The 20,304-nt window shown below is 40.1% G+C and overlaps 1 protein-coding gene across 2 annotated transcripts in view; it reads left to right on the forward strand.

Moving 5' to 3' along the window:
* The window catches only part of VEPH1 (ventricular zone expressed PH domain containing 1), a 216,003-nt gene that overhangs the window by 86,686 nt on the left and 109,013 nt on the right, over positions 1-20,304 (forward strand). Inside the window, exon 6 of one of the 2 annotated variants that reach the window (XM_036122400.2) lies at positions 10,987-11,207. In XM_036122400.2, the coding sequence (XP_035978293.2) occupies positions 10,987-11,207 (221 nt within the window). The remainder of the gene's footprint in view (positions 1-10,986; positions 11,208-20,304) is intronic. The other variant, XM_078069976.1, reaches the window with a different exon arrangement.

The following is a 20,304-nucleotide window of genomic DNA, read 5'->3' on the forward strand; positions in this document are numbered from 1 at the left end:
ATTATTGTCTCAAAAAGCAAGACATAAAGATAAGCTACCTTTCACATTCTCTGATTTGTATTTTAAATCCTAAGTCTTTCTAAGGAAGACATACTAAGTTTCGCATTTAAATAAAAGCCATAATTGGTTTATAAATACAAAAATCATACTTTTTTTAAATAAGGGTGGAGTTTACATTCTGTGCCAAATGTATGCAGTTGAACTGAGTCCAATTGGTCCTTAATTTTTGCCATGTTACAAACTTCCAGGTTCATTCAAAACAAAGGATACATCTGTTTTCATCAGCTGTTTCTTGACTTTTATTACGGGGGTTCATTTTTTAAAATTGTTTTGCCTAGATGGCATTGTTTTTTACTAGGCATGATTTATTACTCTCCCATGTGCCCACAGAAACTATGTGTTCCTGAAATAATGCAAACTGAATCAAAAATGAGAAGAAAAAGAGGGGAACTTATTTCATTTACATTGAATTAAATAATCATTTAGAATATGTGAATACATTTACATTGTAATTGAGTTTTTATTTATCAATGGGAACAAAAATATGTTCAGTTACTCCAAGCTGATATACAGAAAAATTGAGGCATGATCAGAGGACAAAAGGAAGAATTGAAGAATGTGACTTTTTGGAATGCTATTTAAAAAATCAGCTCAAAATTGAGGATTATCTGCCTAACAGAACATTAACAATGTTTTTATTTATTTATTCTCTACTTTGTTCCACAAAAGAAGATTTCAGGCAGCTTGCCCTCTCAATGTTCTGCTAAAAAATGTATTGAATTTTAGCTTTTGATATTTATGAACTAACGACATTTGATGCCTACTTACTGTGCAAGCATTATGCTAATTTTTAAGGCTAGAAGGGCATATCTCTGGGTAACATAACATTTAAAGAGTAAAATTTATTAGTTGTACTGTTATCTTGGCATTTATAGATTACTGGATAGCTTGACCATTACTGCCTTGCCTACTTCAATAATAGTAACTTTTTGCAGGTTTGGAAACGTTTAAATAGTAGAATATTTTTACGTTAGACACAGGAAAATACTGGGGAATAGTTGCAGGAAAAGACTGGGGAATAGTTGCAAAGAGAAAAAGCTCTAGATAACTATAGATAATGAGCTAAAACTTGGCTCAAATCACTAAGAAAATCTTTAATTGTGCAGTGTTTTTATTTAATCATGTAACATCTTAAAAAAGGGAAACAGACTTTTTCAGTAAAATGTAGAGCATATTTCACTTCTAGGTAAACTTTTTTTATAATTACTGGTACACTGGCTCATATTTGCTGATACTGAGCTGATATTGGGGTTTTGGACGTTTCTAGAACTTCCAAACCTTTGTCAATTCACAAAATAAGTTAACCAGGAAAATTTTTTTTTTTTTTTTTTTAAAGATTTTTGTTTATTTGACAGAGAGAGAGAGAGCACAAGTAGGCAGAGAGGCAGGCAGAGGGAGAGGGAGAAGCAGGCTCCCCGCTGAGCGGGGAACCCGACTATGCGGGGCTCGATCCCAGGACCCCGGGATCATGACCCGAGCCGAAGGCAGACGCTTAACGACTGAGCCACCCAGGCGCCCCTAACCAGGAAAATTTGAGGAGATCTATTGCTTCTGAGACAGCTTGTTTTAGTTTTTGTGATAATTAAAATATGCCTGCATTTGCATTTACAATTTTTGTCACTCAAGCAATAATAGCTAACATTTATTTAGCATTCCACCTGCCAAGCATTGTTCTGAATGCTTTGTTTTTAACTGATTGAATCCTCATAGCTGCTGGATGGGGCAGGCAGTGCTTATTAATGTTTTATAAACCAAGCCATTGAGAGTTAAGTAACTTGCCCGAGGTCCATGACTGGCCATCACAGTGCCAAAATTCAAACTCAGGAAGGAGCCTCTGAGCCCACTTTGTGACCACCAGGCTACCACCCATGCCTGCTCAGACAAATGAGGTATCGCTGTGCAGGCTTTACGTGGTACTGCCACCAATCTGTTCTGTGAGGGTGGGGTTTTCTCTGTGAATATTTATCCAAAGAAAATCTTTCACATTTATTGACAATTTACACAGTCAATACTCTTCTTGTTTGCCTTGCTAGTCTCTTACATTTCTATTTTACATGAAGGAAAGAAAGCTTCTGGAAAGCCAAATACTTAACGAGTCCTTTTTTCAAGAGATTTTATGCAGTGAAACAATTTAGGTCATTGCTCGAAGATATCTCAGAAAGAGCTATGAATCTCCAGCTGTGCTGGGAATGGAGAAATTTAACACATTGCTCAGGCAGACCAGCTGAACCCAACAGAAAAGCTATGCAAACAGGTCTCTTATGACTTGGACTCAGTCACCATTTTGGATTTTCTAAAATGGGTGATTATAAACTCATCAGTGAATAGAATATTTGGAATTTTATCTTAAAGGTTAATACCTCAAATTCCGAATAGAAAACAGAATAAAAGATACCAAAAATCTTCTAGTATAATAGGACAAAGAACCATACACCGTCTTCCTGCTCCAACGTGATTCCCACTGATTAAATTTTTTTCTCATAAATGAGTTATAATTCTCATTCAGGGAGGGCTCCATAGTGTAGTATCCCAAACCAAATGGATCCCCTTTTTTTTAATGGCATTTTTCTAACATCTTTTTTTTCCTTTTTATATGGAGAACCAAGAAAGATAGAAAAAAGGATTTCGGAATTTCAATGTTACCCATATTTTCATCTTCTTTTATAAATAACTGAGTTGTAAGCAAAAAGCAAATGGCTATCCCCAGTCTTCAATCTGCATGCCCGAGTTGGGTCACATATACAAAACAACTTATAATGGGGAGAAGAATTAATATGTGGTGAAAAACACATTTCAAATGGATTTGGATGTGTAGTAACTTGCTACTTAAAGAAAATTTCAATTAGTTTAAAGGCAATAAGAGAATCTGCTGATGATGGAAGTACAAGAAAAGACAAACTGGGAGATGTGCTAGAGACTAAACTCCATCTGACCTTAGTAAAGGTGAACTAGCATTTCTCTGGGCATGATTGCAATGGCTTACGGAAAGTCTTGTGTTAACCCAATTTAGAATGTCTTTCAACTCTGACCAACCAAGGTAAAAGCAGATATTTCCTTTTATAGGAGATCCACAAAGATCTGAGATAAATTGATAGATCATCCTACTAGCCTCCTGACCGATTTCCCTTCTTCCCTCCCTCCCTCCCTCCCTTCCATCCATCCATCCATCCATCCATCCATCCTTCTATCTTCCTCATTGGTTTCATATTTCTGAATTCACCCACCTGTAAAATGTGTTTGTAACACCAGATCAATACTTGAGGTGCTTCTGAGGTCATCCACAGACATGCACAGAACAGCAAAAAATTTGAGTCACCCGACACACAGGTTCCCAGTTGAGGTGGAACAAGGTGCTGTTTTGCCTTCTTGTTTCAGCTCTCATACTGTAAACAAGTGTCTGTTCTTTTCATGGTCTATTTAGTGCCACATTTTTCTCATCTTTTTGTTTTTTGCTGGTGATTTTGCTGTTTAAAATGTCCCACAAGTGTAGTGCTAAAGTGCTGTCTAGTGTTCCCATGTATAAGGAGGCTGTGATGTGCCTTATGGGGAAAATGCATGTGTTACAATAAGCTTCATCCAGGCATGAGTTACAGTGCTGTTGGCTGTGAGTTCAATTTAAATGAATTAACAATATATATTAAGGTGTCTTTAACACACATAAAACAAGGCTATGTACTCATCAGTTGATGAAGATGTATGACCAGAGGCTTGTGAGAACCTAACTCTAGAAACAATGCTTCTGTATTTGCTAATTCAGTGTTCACACTGACTTTATAGAATATAACCACCATGAAAAATGATAATTGATTGTGTGTATACACACAGACACACACAGATACACACCCAGAGAGAGCTATATACAGTGATATATCATCATATCACCAACAATGTGAGTCTATGGAGCAGAATCCTCTGAGCTGAAATAATTTCCCACCTTCTCTCAGACTGCAGAATAAGGTGACAAACTGTCTCAATTTGCCCATTTGCCCTTAATTGAGGGGCTTCCCAGGATGAGGGACTTTCAAGTGCTACGCCTGGGAAAATCCCAGGGCAAACTGGAAAGAGTTAGCCCCCTACTCTAGAATTTCTCTAAGCCAAAGAATTAGGGTGGGGGTGGGGCCCATACAAACCCTTCAAATCTTGCTCTGGAACTACTAGTAACCCCACCATCATTAGGAAAGAGACTCATGAAATAAATATACCCCAAGACATTAAGCACCCCTGGCCCCACTCATGCTTCTAAGGGTTCATGAGCAAAACCTGAGGCCTCTCTGGCAAAACTTTATTGAGAAAGCATTAACAATAAGTTCATTTGATTTGCATTTCTAATGGCCCCTGTGTCTCTTTGGTGTGTAGAGACTTCAGAGTTGAGCTGTGAAGAAATATAATGCCTTGACCCAATAAAAAAGCAAAAATAGCAGATGCCCAAGAAATTAAATATTTTATTTTTTTATTAAAAAATAAATAAATAAAAATAAAAAAAATATGTTATGTTAATCACCATACATTACATCATTCGTTTTTGATGTAGTGTTCCATGATTCACTGTTTGCGTATCACACCCAGTGCTCCATGCAGAACGTGCCCTCCTTAATACCCATCACCAGGCTAACCCATCCCCCCACCCCCCTCCCCTCTAGAACCCTCAGTTTGTTTCTCAGAGTCCATAGTCTCTCATGGTTCATCTCCCCATCTGATTTCCCCCCCTTCATTCTTCCCTTCCTGCTATCTTCTTCTTCTTCTTCTTTTTTTTTTTTTAACATATAATGTATTATTTGTTTCAGCGGTACAGGTCTGTGATTCAACAGTCTTACACAATTCACAGCGCTCACCATAGCACATTCAGGCAGCTAACTATACCATTTTCCATTACTTTCTGTACATTGATAAATGATAGAGGAGAGAAAGTGTGGATTTTAGGATTTAATCCACATTTCCTAAACAAAAAATCCTCAGCTTTTCAGAAATTTGTGGCTCTATACAGAATAGTGATTCTCAACCCTGAGTACACCTGAGAATTATCTGGGAGGATTAAAAAATCCTATGCCTGGACTCCACCCACTACAATGAAATTAAATAAGAATGGGGGTGAGGTGGGGGTGTTACTGGGCATTGGAATTGTTCTAAAAGCTTCTCAGGTACTCTAATGTGCACTCTGAGCTAAGAAGCACTCACAGGGAAGACGGTGTTGAGAAAAGGTCTTGGGAAGGTTCTAGGTTCAGCAGGGAAGAGCACTATAATCAACCGCTAGTGCCTGCCATGGGTGGAAGACAGGGAAGGTTACAGCACACAGGGCTGCACTACACACCATCTTTTTCAGTCCAAGCGAAGTGGAAACATTCAAACTCTGGAATCAGGCAGTTCTTGATTCTCTCTTGGCTCTGCTATTATGACTTACCTGTGTAATGTCGGTCAAGTGATTAGCCCCCTTGTCATCGGTATCCGTCTCCTGATAGCCATTTTGCAAGATTTGTTGTGAGGACCGAGGAAGCACATGCCAAGTACCTGGCACACGGCGGATGCTTAATAAAGAGAAACTATCGTCATCACTACAGGCAGCCACACTCTCATTTTTGGCCACATTCTGAGCTGCATTCTGTGATTCTGACAAAGAATACCAGAGGAGCTTTATGAGGTGGGAGTAGAGTTATTTTAAAAACAAAATGAATAACACTGATAAAAATGAATGGTATGGCCAAGGCAATTTTGTAAGCACATAATCTAGTTCATGGGTCAGCAAATGACTGCCTGTGGGCCAGATCCAACCATACCCATTCATTTACTTATTGTCTGTAGCTCTTTTCCCATGACAGAGATCATATGGCCCCTAAAGCCAAAAATATTTACTATCACGTCCTTTACAGAAAATGTTTGCTGACCCTTGATTCTAGTTCATCAATTCTCAGTGTGGTTCCTGGACCCCTGAGACCCCTTCAGGGGATCCGTGAGGTCAAAGTTATTTTCACAATAACACTCATACATCATTGACCATTTGCACTGTGTTGACATTTGTGCTGGAAGGACAAGAGCAATGGCGGATAAAATGCTAAGGCCTTAGCACCCATCCGGACAAGGGCACCAGAATGCGCTTTATGTTTTTTACCAGCACACACTCATAGGAAAAAGCAAACAAAAAGCCAGTTTCACTTAACTCAGGGTTTCTTAGCTTTGGCACTATTGACATTTTGAGCCAGATAATTCTTGGTGGTGGGGGGCTGTCCTGTGCGATGTAGGATGTTTATCAGCATCTCTCACCTCCACCCACTACGGACTACCAGTCTTTCCTCCCATTCCTCAGCTGTGACAACCCAAAATGCCACCAGATGTGTTTGTTTTTTTTTTTTTAATTTCTCAGTTTTAACTTAATATATGTGACAATAGAGGGCACATAGGAATGGATAAAACTCAGATAAACAAAAATTCGTTGGGTTCTCCTATAATTTTTAACAGAGTAGGAGGTTCAGAGACCAAAAACTTTGAGATCTGCTGCTCTATTTTGTATTCACAGTGCATTTTTGATGTCTATATCACTAAATCAAAAATAACGAAAGGAAAAGGACCCCATAACTGATGATGAAAAGGATGTAGAAACAAAAAGTAGAAAAATAAGTGTGTGGGTGGGTTGGTGTTTTTTGACGGGAGGGGCTGCGTGTATCACCAGTGAGTACACAGCTTTTAGAGACAGAGAAGGCATATGTGACCTTGAGCAAGTTAGTCTTCTGTTTGTGCCTCAGTTTCCTCCTTATAAAATGGCAGTGATCACAGTACTCACCTCAGAGTATTATTGGGAGGATTCCATGAATAAACACATAAAATGTGTGCCAAATAGGCTTGGCACTTAGATTAAGTATCCCCTGTGGGTCAGCTATTATTATTTTTATAATAAATAGTTTGTCAGAAGGGATGAGGTCAGGCGTGCAATTAAGGCATACTGGTGCTGCTGACCTTACCCCCAGCGGAATGACTGAAAGCAGAAAAAATGAAGTCACTGGCTCCCCAGAGATAAAATATCATGGAGCTGAGAAAGAAATCAGACTCTCTTAACCCCCTTCCTACCCTAACACCACACTTTCTGATCCCAAATCACATCTGTTACCCTTGTGAGGTACATGGACTTTCTCCAAGGTTTCAAAATAAACGATGTGAGGTTGGCTTGGTTTCATATGTTAGTTCCAGAGCAGTTATAATTTTTCTTGTTCCCACACTGTGATTAATTTTCCCTTCAGCTCACTTTGGCTGCCAGAAGATCATCCAGAATTATGTTGGTTTCAGCAAATACCCACACAGTCCCTTTCACCTTTAGGAAGACACATGCTTTAAAGAAAGGGCTTGCTAGGGACACCTGGGTGGCTCAGCCGGTTAAGCATCTGCCTTTGGCTCTGGTCATGATCCCAGTGTCCTGGGATTGAGTCTGTGTTAGACTCCTTTCTCAGTGGGGAGTCTGCTTCTCCCCCTGCCTGCCACTCCCCGCCGCCCCCCCCCCCGCTTGTGCTCTTTCTCTCTCTCTGACAAATAAATAAATAAAATATTAAAAAAAATTAAAGAAAGGGCTTGCTAATTTTTATATTGAGAGGAATCCTTAATAACCATAGGGACACTTCTTGGATAAGCAAATGAAATGTTTGTGGCATAGCTTTAAAAAATGCTGAGGAAGAATCTGATTCTGAAGGTGAGGAAGGAAGTTGCTTGAAATTTGAAATTACGTTCTCAGTAGTAAAGTGCCCCATCTCCCAAGTTCTCATATCTTCCTAGCCTCCCTGTATCAAACAGGACAAGTTTTACTGTAGTTGTTTTCTGTGGCTACTGAGAATGTTGGGTTTAGATTCTAAAACCCAGTTAAATCCAAATGTCACCTTCTCTGTGAGATCTGACCGCCCTACACTATTTAACCTTGACTCCCCTCCCTGCGACTCCCAATCCTGTTTCATTTTTCTTTGAGGCATATTTCTTCGTCTAACACATGATATATTTTACATAAGTATTTTGTTGATTGTCTGTTTGCCTTATTATGATGGCAGGGGTTTTTATCCTTTTCCTTCAGTAATGTGCTCCTAGCTCCTGAAACCGAGCCTGGAACATGGTAGGGACCCCCACATTCAGCTTTTGCCTTTAAACGGGAGATGGAAAATGTCCCTGTGATACATTGCATACTGTGAATTCACATATGGAGACCTTGCATGAATGAAAATATCTATGTTTTGCAAAATAACCTATTAGACTCAAGAGCATTTAACTGTCATTCTGCAACCTGGCAATTATATGAGCCAAAGTATAAAATGGGCTGTCAGGAAATTGTTCCAATGGTCTCTACTTTTTAGTCATCTAATATTCTTATCCTTTAATGAATAAATGTCTCTTCATTAGATGTCCTGCTCATGAAGTGTGAGCCTCTTCCCATATACCCAGATGGAGCACTGTGACTTAGTGGTTCTTAAGAAATAATTATTAAGGGATTGATTGGCAGCTGTACTCCACATCCCCAAGAGATATGTTCCAGTGCAATGGTACATGAAATCTTCGAAAACCTAATTAAGTATTAAAGACTAGGGAACTTCACTACTTAAATCTGTTCTGTAATAAGTATTTCTTGTAAAGCACAAAATTCCTTTGCAAATACATATTTTGTTTGTAAAGTCATATTTTGGCATATAAGTTTTGCTTAAATGAGCAAATCAAGACTTATACACTGTGTGTAGACGCTACAGGCTCAATTCTGTGCCAGGCTGATGATTGATGTTGAGAAATAGCCCCTTTAGGAGACCTGACTGGTATATATAGCCATTAGTGAATTATAAATGGAAGAGGGAATTGCAAGTCCCTCCAAGGCAGAGTCTACCTCTTATTCACCTTTGTCATCTAGAATCTAGCACAAGCATATTTTAGGCATGCAATACCTACCTGGTGATTAAATTAAAGCATGAATATACAAATAATCAAATGCAAAGTACTAATGAGATTTTTTTAAAAGTCTATAACACAGTGAAAATTCAGACAGAAAAGGTCACTAAGAATGGCTTCATGGAGGAGATAGGGTAGGAGTTACGTCTAGAAAGAAATTAAGGCTTCAAGTGCTAGAATAAAATGTAGAAGGGAATATCTAGATAGAAAAGTAATTTAGACCTATATACCTATCAGTCAAAAGGATTTTGAACATCAACTTCCAGCATATATTTATTTAAAATTATATGTATATTCTACTACATTAACGTAATGACAGTTTTTTAATACATTTTAAAAATAGGATTTTAAAGGGGGAATTAAAGATGAAATAAACCATATTTAAAATTATCTTTATAAATTGTATATCATCATTTATATTGGGTACAAATCTACGGTTCATCTGTGCTTTGATAATTTTGAATTTTTTGGCTAACTTCCAGTCACGTTGGATTAATCATGGTGCCTTATGGTTCATGAAGAGATAGATAGACCTATCGGCTAAGACGTTTGCTTGTTACTCACTCATGCCTGCATTAATCATATTGTCTTTCATCTTCCGTTTCTCTGAAGGAACCAATTTAACTCATTTGTGAACATTAACTTGATTAAAGGTAGATAATATGATCTGCTCACTTGACCAGGCACATAGAATCCATAATATGTTGAAAGATGTTTAAAATGAACAAATGAGTGAGAATACCCTGTGGAGAGGAGGTAAACCTTGCACACCATGGCACCGTCTGACAGAAGGATGGATTAAGGGTGCCACTGACCAACCTCCCCCTTGCCGGCAGAGTTATTGAGTCACAGACATGGAGACTGGCCTGAAGACGCAAAGCTGGGAAGAGTAGATGCATGGGGTGAGATCTTCAATGGTATTCAAGAGGTTTTGATCTGACAAGATAGGCAAATGAAGACTACTGATGTATTTTTAAGAAAGGAATAATGAGGGGAAAGTTTTAATTTTAAAGAAGTTTGTCCTGAAAATCAGGAAAAAAGTTAAAATCTCAAAGAAGCCAATTCAGAGGCACTGTGAATGAGACATTATTTAGCTTTAGCTAGCTCTCTCAGCTCCCCATAGAAATGTCATCTGCTGATCAGGGGACTTTGTTTTTCTTTTAAAATACAGACTTTTGTTTTTCATTGTTCTTTTGTTCCCCTCCAGCCTTAATTGATGTATAATTGACTGGTACAATTGTAAGATATTTAAAAAGTGCAATGTGATGATTTGATGTACATATTCATTATGAGATGATTCCCCCACATTGAGTTAATTGATTCATCTATCACCATACATACTTACCTTTTGGGGTGGAGGGGGTGGTAAATGAGGACATTTAAGTTCTACTCTCTTAGCAAATTTCAATTATACAATACAGTGTTATCAGCTATAGTCACCATGTTATACATGACCTTATTCAACTTACAGCTAAAAGTAAGCTTGCACCCTTTGAACAACTTCTCCCTATTTCTCCCACCCACCCCAGTCCCTTCAGTCCCTGTTTCTATGAGTTCAACTTTAACTTTTTGTTTGTTTGTTTGTTTGTTTCCACATATAGATGATACCACACGGTATTTGTCTTTTTCTGTGTGGCTTATTTTACTTAGCATAATGCCCTCCAGCTTCATCCAAGTTGTTGCAAATGGCAAGATTTCCTTCTTTTTTAATGACATGATTATGGATGAATAGTATTCCATTGTGTATATATACCACATTTTCTTTGTCCATTGATCCTTTTATGGACACATTGGTGGTTTCCATGTCCTGGCTATTATGAATAATTCTACTATGAACATGGGAGTACAGAAATCTCTTTGGGATAATGATTTTGTTTCCTTTGGATAAATACCTAGAAGTGGGATTGCTGGCCATATGGTAGTTATATTTTTTCATTTCTTGAGGAACCTCCATACTGTTTTCCATTATGGCTACACCAGTTTATGTTCCCACCAACAGTGCACACTGTCCTTCATTGTTCTTGGCAGGAGAGAGCCAGGAGCTGCCTGCCATTCCTGGTGAGTCAGTTGGCCAACATGGAACATTCATTTCATCATATTCTCCTGCTGGAGATTAAGAGCATCACTGACGCTTTCTCCTCCATCCTGGGCCCTCAGAGCAGAGATATATTCCGCATGAGCAACAGCTTCACCACCATTGCCAAGCTCCTTACCCAACAACTGGAAACTGCCAAGGCCAGAAGCAGCAGGTGAGCAGGAGTTCCTGTGTACCTCAGGAATATGTCATAAACCCATGGAGGTGTAGCACAGACAGTAGGCACTCAACTTCCCAAAGAAAACCAAACCTACTATCTCAATGCAGAGCAACTTTTGAACAAATAATGGCATTTGCCAGAATTTTTTCTAAATCTGTGAAAACCAGAATGTAACAAAAAAAATTTCTAAAAAGTGCACAAAATGTAGCAAAGGAATAAGAATGAGTACAAATAATGCTTATATCACTCAGTCAAGAAGCATTTAGCAATTGCTTACTCTTCCCAGGAATTCTTCTAGAAGCTAGACATATAGAGAGAGATAAAACATATTCCTGTACCCAAAGAGCTCATTGTCTAGTAGAGGAAATAAATATTTAAGTGGGTAACTAGAGAATAATGGGAAGGTCGTGCTTAATCAAGATGTGGCCAAGGAGTCTGGGGACACACAGAGAGGTATATCTACTTCTGCAAGGAATGAAGAGAAATAGGAAGCTTAGATCAGGGAAGGCTTCCCAGAAGAGATGATATTTTGAACCAAGTCCTAAAAGGTGACCAGATTGCACCAGGCTGTCTTTTGGGGAGCATGTGAAAGAGCACAACACTTTCTAGAAACAGAAGTCATTTTGTATGGGTAGGGTGTGTGTTAGAAGGAGAGCAACATTAGGTAATGCCAATGAAGGGGTCGGCAGGGACAGCATGATGGTGGGCTTGACACCTTCCTAAGGAGTTTGAATTTTACTCTGTAGGCTATGAAGAATCATTGTGGGGTTTTATACATGGCAGGATATTATCAGAATCCATGTTTCAGGAAACTCACTCTGATTCCAATGAAGAGAATGTCTCAGGGAGAGGCAGACTGAAGTCAAGTCCAGTGAGAGAAGGACAGAAGAGTGTCCATGGGTATTAGCCATAAGTATTGAAAATTGTGGTGAATGAACCACCAGTGGTATGGGTGGAAAGAAAACAGAATGCTTGGGTTTGAAGGGAGAGAGTGGATACAATGCATCAAACTGGCCAAAGTTTGTGAAAAAATTTGTGGAAAAAAATAAAGATCATGTAAGATTAAGGGAAGGGTTGTATTTTATTTTGCTATATTTTGAATAGGGAAGGACTTGGAAAGTTTTATAACCCTTAGAAGTTAAAAAACAGTTTCCAATATGTAGTCTCATTTGATCCTCATGATCACCCACAAGGTAAGAAAAGCAGGTATCTTTAGTCCTATTTTACAAAAGAAAAAATACTTCTATTTTTGAGGTGAGAGGTGAGTTAAATGTCTTCCCAAGGTTAAATAGTGACTAGGTGATAGAGGATGGACTCAAACCTTATCTTCACACTATGCACTGGAGGGTATTCAGTTCTAGAGAAGGGTCAGGGCCCATTTGAGACCACTGTCAAATTTTGTGAGTTTTTGGGATATCAAATGATGCCTACCATTTCCAGTGTGAATCAAGGATTCCAAAAACATAAGAAGCCACCTTGACAAAATAGTGAGCATTGAATCATCAGGGTCCACTTTATGCCCAGTTTGGCACAGAGTCTGGAGGTTCCAAGAGACATAAGACACCATCCCTGCCCTCAAGGGATTCACAGGTATGTGAAGGGATTTGGGTAGAAGTGCATACAATGGGCTGTGGAGCATGAGAGATGTATTAACTAACAGCCAGGAAATTATAGAATGTTTTACAGAGAAATTGAAATTTAAGTTCACCCCCTATTTATTGAGTAGCTTCATGGCCGGGCATTTCTCTAGGTACTAGATTAAGTTGCACAGAATGAATGAGAGTTCTTCAGATAAGGGTAGAAAGGAGACTTCAAATACAGAGAATAGCATGTGCAAAGTTATAGGGGCTTAAGAGTGTGTGACCCAAACTAAGGAAAAGGGATTGGTTCATTGTGGTTGGAGCAAGTACATCAGGGCAGGGTGGGAGAGTAAGCTGAAATGTTAGGTCAGAGGCAGATTATCAGAGGCTTTTACGTGCTGTGTCAGGAAGTGAGGGGTTCATCCCTTAAGCAATATGGAGGCTTAGAAATGTTTTAAACCAGGGAATGATCACAGCTCCTAACAGAGTAATTAGCAGATAGGCACTTGATAAATGTTTCTTCACTGAAGGACCAGGTAAATGAGGAAGCGGCTAAAGATGTGGAACACTGAATGGATTTGGCTGGAGCAGCAGGATGGCAAGAGAGTGACCAGGATAGTATTATTGGAAACTTAATAAACAGGCTCTTTCAACTGTGAGGGAGGCCTGAACTAAACCAGTAGTATTTAGACTAAGAAGTCAGGGAATATCATTATAATTAGGAGAGCACAGAATTATGAGGAACTGATTACCAACGGGAGGCAGGGTGAGGAAAAGGGGAGGATTGTGGATAAAACCCAAAGATACATAGTTGGAATGACTGCATACTCATGGAAGATGATGCTAATAACCATGAAAAGAGGAGCAGGAAGGCCAAATGGCAGGATCTCTCAGTCCACTATACAGAGAATATTATCTGGCTAATAGGGTCATCAAAGTCAACAAAAGCTATTCATCCAAAGAAGACTGCTTGCAAGTGCGCTTTTGCTCTCAACACCATAGTTTTGATCTGTTGTTGGCTGGCTCAATATATAAATGCCTACAAACCAGGGTTTCTAATTTTGGTACTATTGAAAATTAGGCCTGTTAATCCTTGGTTATGGGGCTGTCCTGTGCCTTATAGAATATTTGCCAGCATCTGGACTCTACCCAGTAGATGCTGGTAGCAGTCCTCCCCCTCAGTTATGGCTACCAAAAATGTATCCAGACATTGCTAAATGTCTCCTGAGAGATAAATCTCTTACAGTGAGAACTACCCCTACATACATATTCTATTCAAAAATAGTATTTTTACAGACCCATGACCTGCCTAGCAACAGCCTAAACACAGCAGTATCCAAGAAATCCAAGGCCAGCACCATGAAGGGGTGATTTGTCATTTGTATGCAAGCACAAAGTCACTTTTGGCCAATTTTCATGATGATGTGGTTTTAGAAATTTGATTTCGAGCCTCTACAGCAGGTGTTTGGGGGAGCCATTTTGTATTCTGTGCAGAGCCAACCTGCTTAGTTCTTCTTCCAGTGATGAGCGACATGTGCATCAGATGTGAAAGCTTAGGCACATGTTCTGGCCAGTGTTCTACACACTCTCTATTGCCTGTACAAATGCAAAGTTGCAAGACGCCAGTTGGCATCTGCAAGAGTATATATGTGAAAAATATTTACATAAAGGAAAAACATGTTACACAAGGGTGTTACCTTGGGCATTCTAACAAGAAAATTGATCCTTAATAAGTAGGCCCAACCCAGTTAGCAATAAACAATTTCCCCATGAAAAGAAGAATTTAGGAGATATATACATAGGAGGAAAAAAGATTTTACTATTAAAGTATGAATCTGTAGGTATGAGAATGCATTTAAGTTTTCCTCCTTCAATTTTTCTGGGGGAAAAAGACACACAGAGAGAAATTAAATGTAAAGAAATAAAAATGTCACCACTCACCCCACGTACCACCACCACCACCACCACCATCTTCACTACCTCAACCTTTCTCAATTCAAAATCCTCACTTTACCAGTGTTCATCATTCACTGTCAATCTCCTTCTAGTCGATTGTAATTATTCAGTGGGAACCTCAAAACACTGGTGTGGACAGCCAGCCTTTTGTATTAGCTGCTCATCCTCTCTGGGATGGTTGCTAAGGCTTCTCTCCCAACATCTTTTTCCTAAATAGCCTTCATTGTGACCACTTAGCTTCAGTAATTTTAATCTGTGTCCCCCAAAGAAGAAAGGTCTACACTTTTGTCTAAATCACCCAGCAAAGTGTGATCCTTATAATTAAAGGGGAAATGAATAAGTGAAGAGAGTTGGAAAGAAAATTAAAGATGATAAAATTCAAAACAGATGTCATCTAATTTACAAATCTGACACATAGCCCAGCAGGCCAGATTTTAGACTTCATGCCAAAAATACAAGATTATCAGAAGAAAAACAATTAGCATCCTAGAGAAAATGAAAACTGAAGCAGACAGGAGCCTTCTTTGTGCCAAGCCATTCTGAATTAATTGGGTGAGTTTTATTAGATGCACCAGGTACACACTTGCACTTTTCTTGTTCCTGTGTTTTAGAAAGAACGTTTATATCTAAACAATAAACCAACAGGAGCTAAACAACAGGACAGTCAAGAAAGCATTTAGATTTTGAAACTAATTCTGGAGAAGCAAAAAGAGGTAACAGCAATTGTGGATTAAAAAGGAAGTGACAAGATAAGGGAAAAGATCTATACCTTTCAGAATCGTGGGAGCCCTAAGTAGCCTTCTGAACAGCCACTAACCATTGAACCTTATGCCACCAGGGGAATCTGGGGAAGGAGAGGGTGAGCTCCTGGCAACTCTGTGCTGGCTGAGCATTCAAATGGTCATTCGACTAGAAGACACCTTTGCCCAATGCATGTGGTTCCAGAGAGACTGCTCTAATCAGGCACCAACAATTTGGGGACAGTTTGTCACAGGTGGTCTTAGTAGGTGGTTAAGCTCAGGGCCCCAGTTGGGGATGGAAACTTCGAGATATGGAAATTGTGAAAAGAAACAGGGGTTGAGGGGGTCAATAGGAGAAATGAGAAAAGACAGGAAGAAAGGATGGCTATGGGAAAAGGCCTAGGGAAACCAGAGGACAAGGAGGAAGGGCACCTGCACACAGCCCCAAATCCCAGGCCTGGGTGGTGTGTGTGTGTATGTGTGTGTGTGTGTGTGTGTGTGTGTGTGTGTGTGTGTCAGAGGGTTTACAATTCCCTCCGATCCAACTTTCAAACCCTAGCCAAAGCCATCAAGTCACTGAGGGGGGGCAGGGCGCGGAGTTGCTTATAAGAAAAGTTTTAACACAAAGCATGTGGTTAAAGCTTTCCCAGACCTCTGGCTTGGTTAAGTGGGTGGTATGTTCTTTTGTTGTTTTGGTGGTAATGGTGGCAGTAGTGGTGAGATTTTGTGTTTATTCTTTGTTTTTAAGAATCAAGTCTGGGGGTGGGGGGAGGGGGAATGAAAGGTAAATTACGGTCAAAACAAAATGGGTAGGTATAAATCTGATTTTGGTATAAATGGAAAGAGATGACACCATGGAGGGAAGGCAATAAAACAACATTGTGTCAGGGAGAATTAAAGGAAAACAGAATAAGGAGATGATGTTCATAAGAAATGACTCCAGGAAATCTATCCTCCTTGGAGTGGCCCCAGAGTTTTGGTTTATCCTAAATTTCATGCAATAAACATCAAAGAAATGGATTACAGAGGAAAACCAGGGATTTGAGTGGGCGCGTAGCCCTAATGTGTAGCCAAGCAACATGGCCTGCAAAGACTCTTTTCAAACTGTGAGACCTTTTGCCACCTGTGTTCCTGAGTTCCCATCTTGATATCCTGGGGATCACATCAGAACCTACCCCTGATGTACTACACAATCCCTGAAGGCATTGCCCAAGAGGCTGAGAGTGATGGCTTTTTACTGGGTCCACAACAGAAATTACAGAGAGCAGGGGGCCAAGTTCTTTACAACTTTGCAAAACAGGCTGTTATCTGTAGGTCTGACCATGCCTTTAACTAGCTCCTACCACCTGATAGATTTTGTGCTAAGGGCTTTTGACTATGTTATACTGTTTAATCCTCACAACAAAGTCTTTCAGTATGTATTAGGGCTACAGAGGCTTCACGTTAAAGTGTAATGGGGTAAACCTTGTGGGCAGGCGAGACTAAAGGAGCATTCTCTATCCAATCCTTACTCCCCTGTTGGTCCATGGTAGTTCTTGCGGGAGCAATAGTGCAAATGCCCAGACATCGGCTCATAGAATTTCCAGTCATTTCTTCCTTTGGTCTAGTCCAGTAGATCTCAAATGTCAGTGTGGATGAGATTTACAGTGCTCACAGTACTTCATGGATAATTCAAAAGAATTTTAAAGAAAGGTCAAGGGTGACTTTTGCCTATTCCTCCCCAAAGTGATACCTCCCTAACCTTTATCATTATCTTCCAGAACGCCCTCTTCCTCCCTCTTTTCCCTTTGAACGCTTCCCTTCTCTAAGACTCCATTTTGGTACCACTCTCCCAAGAGGTGTTCCCTACCCAACCCTACCCACTCTGACCTTCTCTCCTCTGAGCTACTACAGTTCATACGGCCATTCCACTCCTCTGCACCCACAGTCCTGCCCTGAAGTGTTAGCTGTCTTTCTGTGGGCCCCTTTAGTCTCCCCCGCAAACTTGAGAGAGCTAATATTCACAGCCTGTGCTCTATGGAAGGAAAATAGAGTCTTAAAAATGCTTATAAGAGTTCCCACTTTTTTAGGCAAGACATGTTTATACAAAGAGAAATTGATTCTTTGAGAGCAACTGTTGGCTCAGGGAATATGAGGAGGTTTGGGATCATAATTAAAAACATGTGATATTCTGGTCAGCATTGCCCCGGGCTTAGGAAAAGCTGAATGTAATTTCGCCCCACCAAGGTAACCAGAGTTTTAATAAAAAAAAAAAACAAGTATATCTTTTCAATCTAGAGAGTTCTATGCTGGTCATTGTATAAAAAGTGAATTGTAACAGCTATTTGTGACAGTAGCTGTGGCTGTTGTTACTCCACACATAGGGAAGGAAGGGCTTTGGGTTCTTTTTTTGCCCCTCTTCTTACTGAGGAGATTAAGTCAGACATGTGGTACCATTTATGCTCCATGTGTTACTCATTTACTCCACCACTTGTCCTTCCTTAAAGCAGCATTTATGGTGATGTGAAGGTCTGTAAAGGTATTTCAGGAATTCGTTTATCAGCAAGAGATGTAGGTGGGAGACATCATTGTCAGCTTTGGAGACAATGAAGCAAGCCCAGGGAATGTGCGGCCCCAGAGGGGCTGGCTCTGTGAGTGTGGACAAGGAGGGGTGGAGATGGGAGGCGGGGCAGCCCCGGCAAGGGGTGTGAGCCCTGCAATTGCAGCTTAGCCAGGGGATCCAGGCTCCTGGCCTGTAACACAGAAGTGTTTAAAAACACAAGACACACCAAAAAGGAAAAGAACTTTTCATCAAGCTCCTATGGCTTGGCTTCCTATTTCAAACAAGGCAGGAAACACCAAAGCTTTAGCCTGGAGAAAAGGAAAAAGTGCACTTGTAGAAGAAGAGGTAAGAGGGACTTGACCCTCTATAGCCTCTTGCAGGAGAGGTAACACTCCCCGGTTCCTTTCTGGGATGAACAATAATTGAATTCGGAGTTTGCTATTCGCATGACATTTTCTGAGTTTTGAACACCTTTTCAGTTTTGGTTAAAGGGGATGCCAAAATTCATTTTTTGGATCCCTGTGAAAGTTGTTCAATGATTATATGTCAACTCTGTTCTGGTGTCTGTTCCCGTAGAATGTTACTCAGAGATATGAGGGTACAATGACTCTTGTTGGTTACTGCATTACCACCAATGCCATTATATGTATTACTTCTGGGGTAGATTCAGATGCAACCTGAACCAAACACCTAAAGAGAGGCAGTGGGAAAGCGATGTGATGCGGGTGTGCTCTGGAGGCAGATACTTCATGCTGGGTTTACTTGTCGACCTTCAGTAAGTTACTGAACTTCTCTGTGCCTAAGCTTCTCCATCTGTAAATGGAGACAGTAATGGGACTTGCCCCACTGGATTATGCAAGAAGTAATACATGTAGCAAATTTGAACGGTGAGTGGCTCATGCATAGAAAGCCCTCAGTAAGTACTAACTCTGTTCCAGGTGGACATTACAGTAGGTGCTTTCACTTAGCATGTCCATTATGCCAGAGCTACTGAAAACATAGCTCATGAACCAACATCAGTCTGCAAACTGTTTCTTACTAGCCTGTGACAAGGTTATTACAGTGATTGAAAATAAGAGTTTAGAACTTTTATAGCAATTTGACTTTGCTGCAACATCCAAATGAATGATCAGTGGGCTTATACTCTGGATGTCTTTGTTTGTGGATCTTGAACTTCTGCCTCTCCACAACTTGCAAGGTGATACTGATACTGCTGGCCCTGTGAACTTTGAGGGCAGGGGCTTTGCCCTTTTTGCTCATCCTTTTTCCATATCCCATTCTCTCTCACACTGGCTGAATGAAAAGTAAGCAAATGGCTGAGCATCTGTGTAGAGCAGTCACTTCCTCATATCAGGGCTTTTAAATTTTATTCTAACTGCAGGGAATTCTCTTTGTCTACAATTGCTCAGAATTTATGCTTACACTACCAAGTGGTTTTTGTTGTTGTTGTTTTAAACAATTTCTATATCCCAGTAGCAAGGGTCACTATCCTTTAGTCCACACTCTTCAGGATGCTGCAGGGGTAAAAGCATTGTATGTCCTCCTGGCTCTGAGCAGGAGAAGCGCATCTTCCAGGTTTGGTATCACCTACACAAGCCGTGTTCTTTTGGTGTCACGTGTCCACACGGGGCAGCAGCCACCCAGGATTTAACCATTTGACTTTTTCATGCCCATTCCGTATGGGCTATGCTGTCAAATCCATTATACAATGCTTTCAGCAATCTGCTGATGCGCCATCATTAATCCCATTTTTATATGACAAAAATGAGACTTAGATGTATCAAGAGATTTACCACATCACAAATAAACAGGAAATTCGAGTCACAAACTTTCCCTGTAAGGCTGTGTTCAGCTCATTTCCCCACAACTATCTCTTTTTGAGAACCCTTTAAAAAAAATCTTATGTGAATGAAATAAACCATAGAGTCGTTTCATTTTAGGCAAAGTTGTACCAGTGGCATGACTGGTCCCCATATAACTGGGCATCTACTGGTCCCTACTCTTGCCCATGAAGCAGGTCAGAGGCAGACAAGAATACCAAGACCCAGACTTATCATTGTCCTTTCCCATAGTATTTGAGTGTGGCTATTCTAGCACTGTTTACTTATTACAGTCCCCAAACAGATGACACACTGTGGAGCTGGGGAATCCTCTGTCATTCTCACGATGACCGATGAGCCAAGAAATTGCTGAAGAAGGAGGAACATAACATCCTAAGAATTTAGGATGCCAATGTGGATTTGATCCGTCATGTTCTCCTACTTCTCTTCTAA

The sequence above is a fragment of the Halichoerus grypus genome, chromosome 1, assembly GCF_964656455.1.
Source record: "Halichoerus grypus chromosome 1, mHalGry1.hap1.1, whole genome shotgun sequence".
NCBI lineage: Eukaryota > Metazoa > Chordata > Mammalia > Carnivora > Phocidae > Halichoerus > Halichoerus grypus.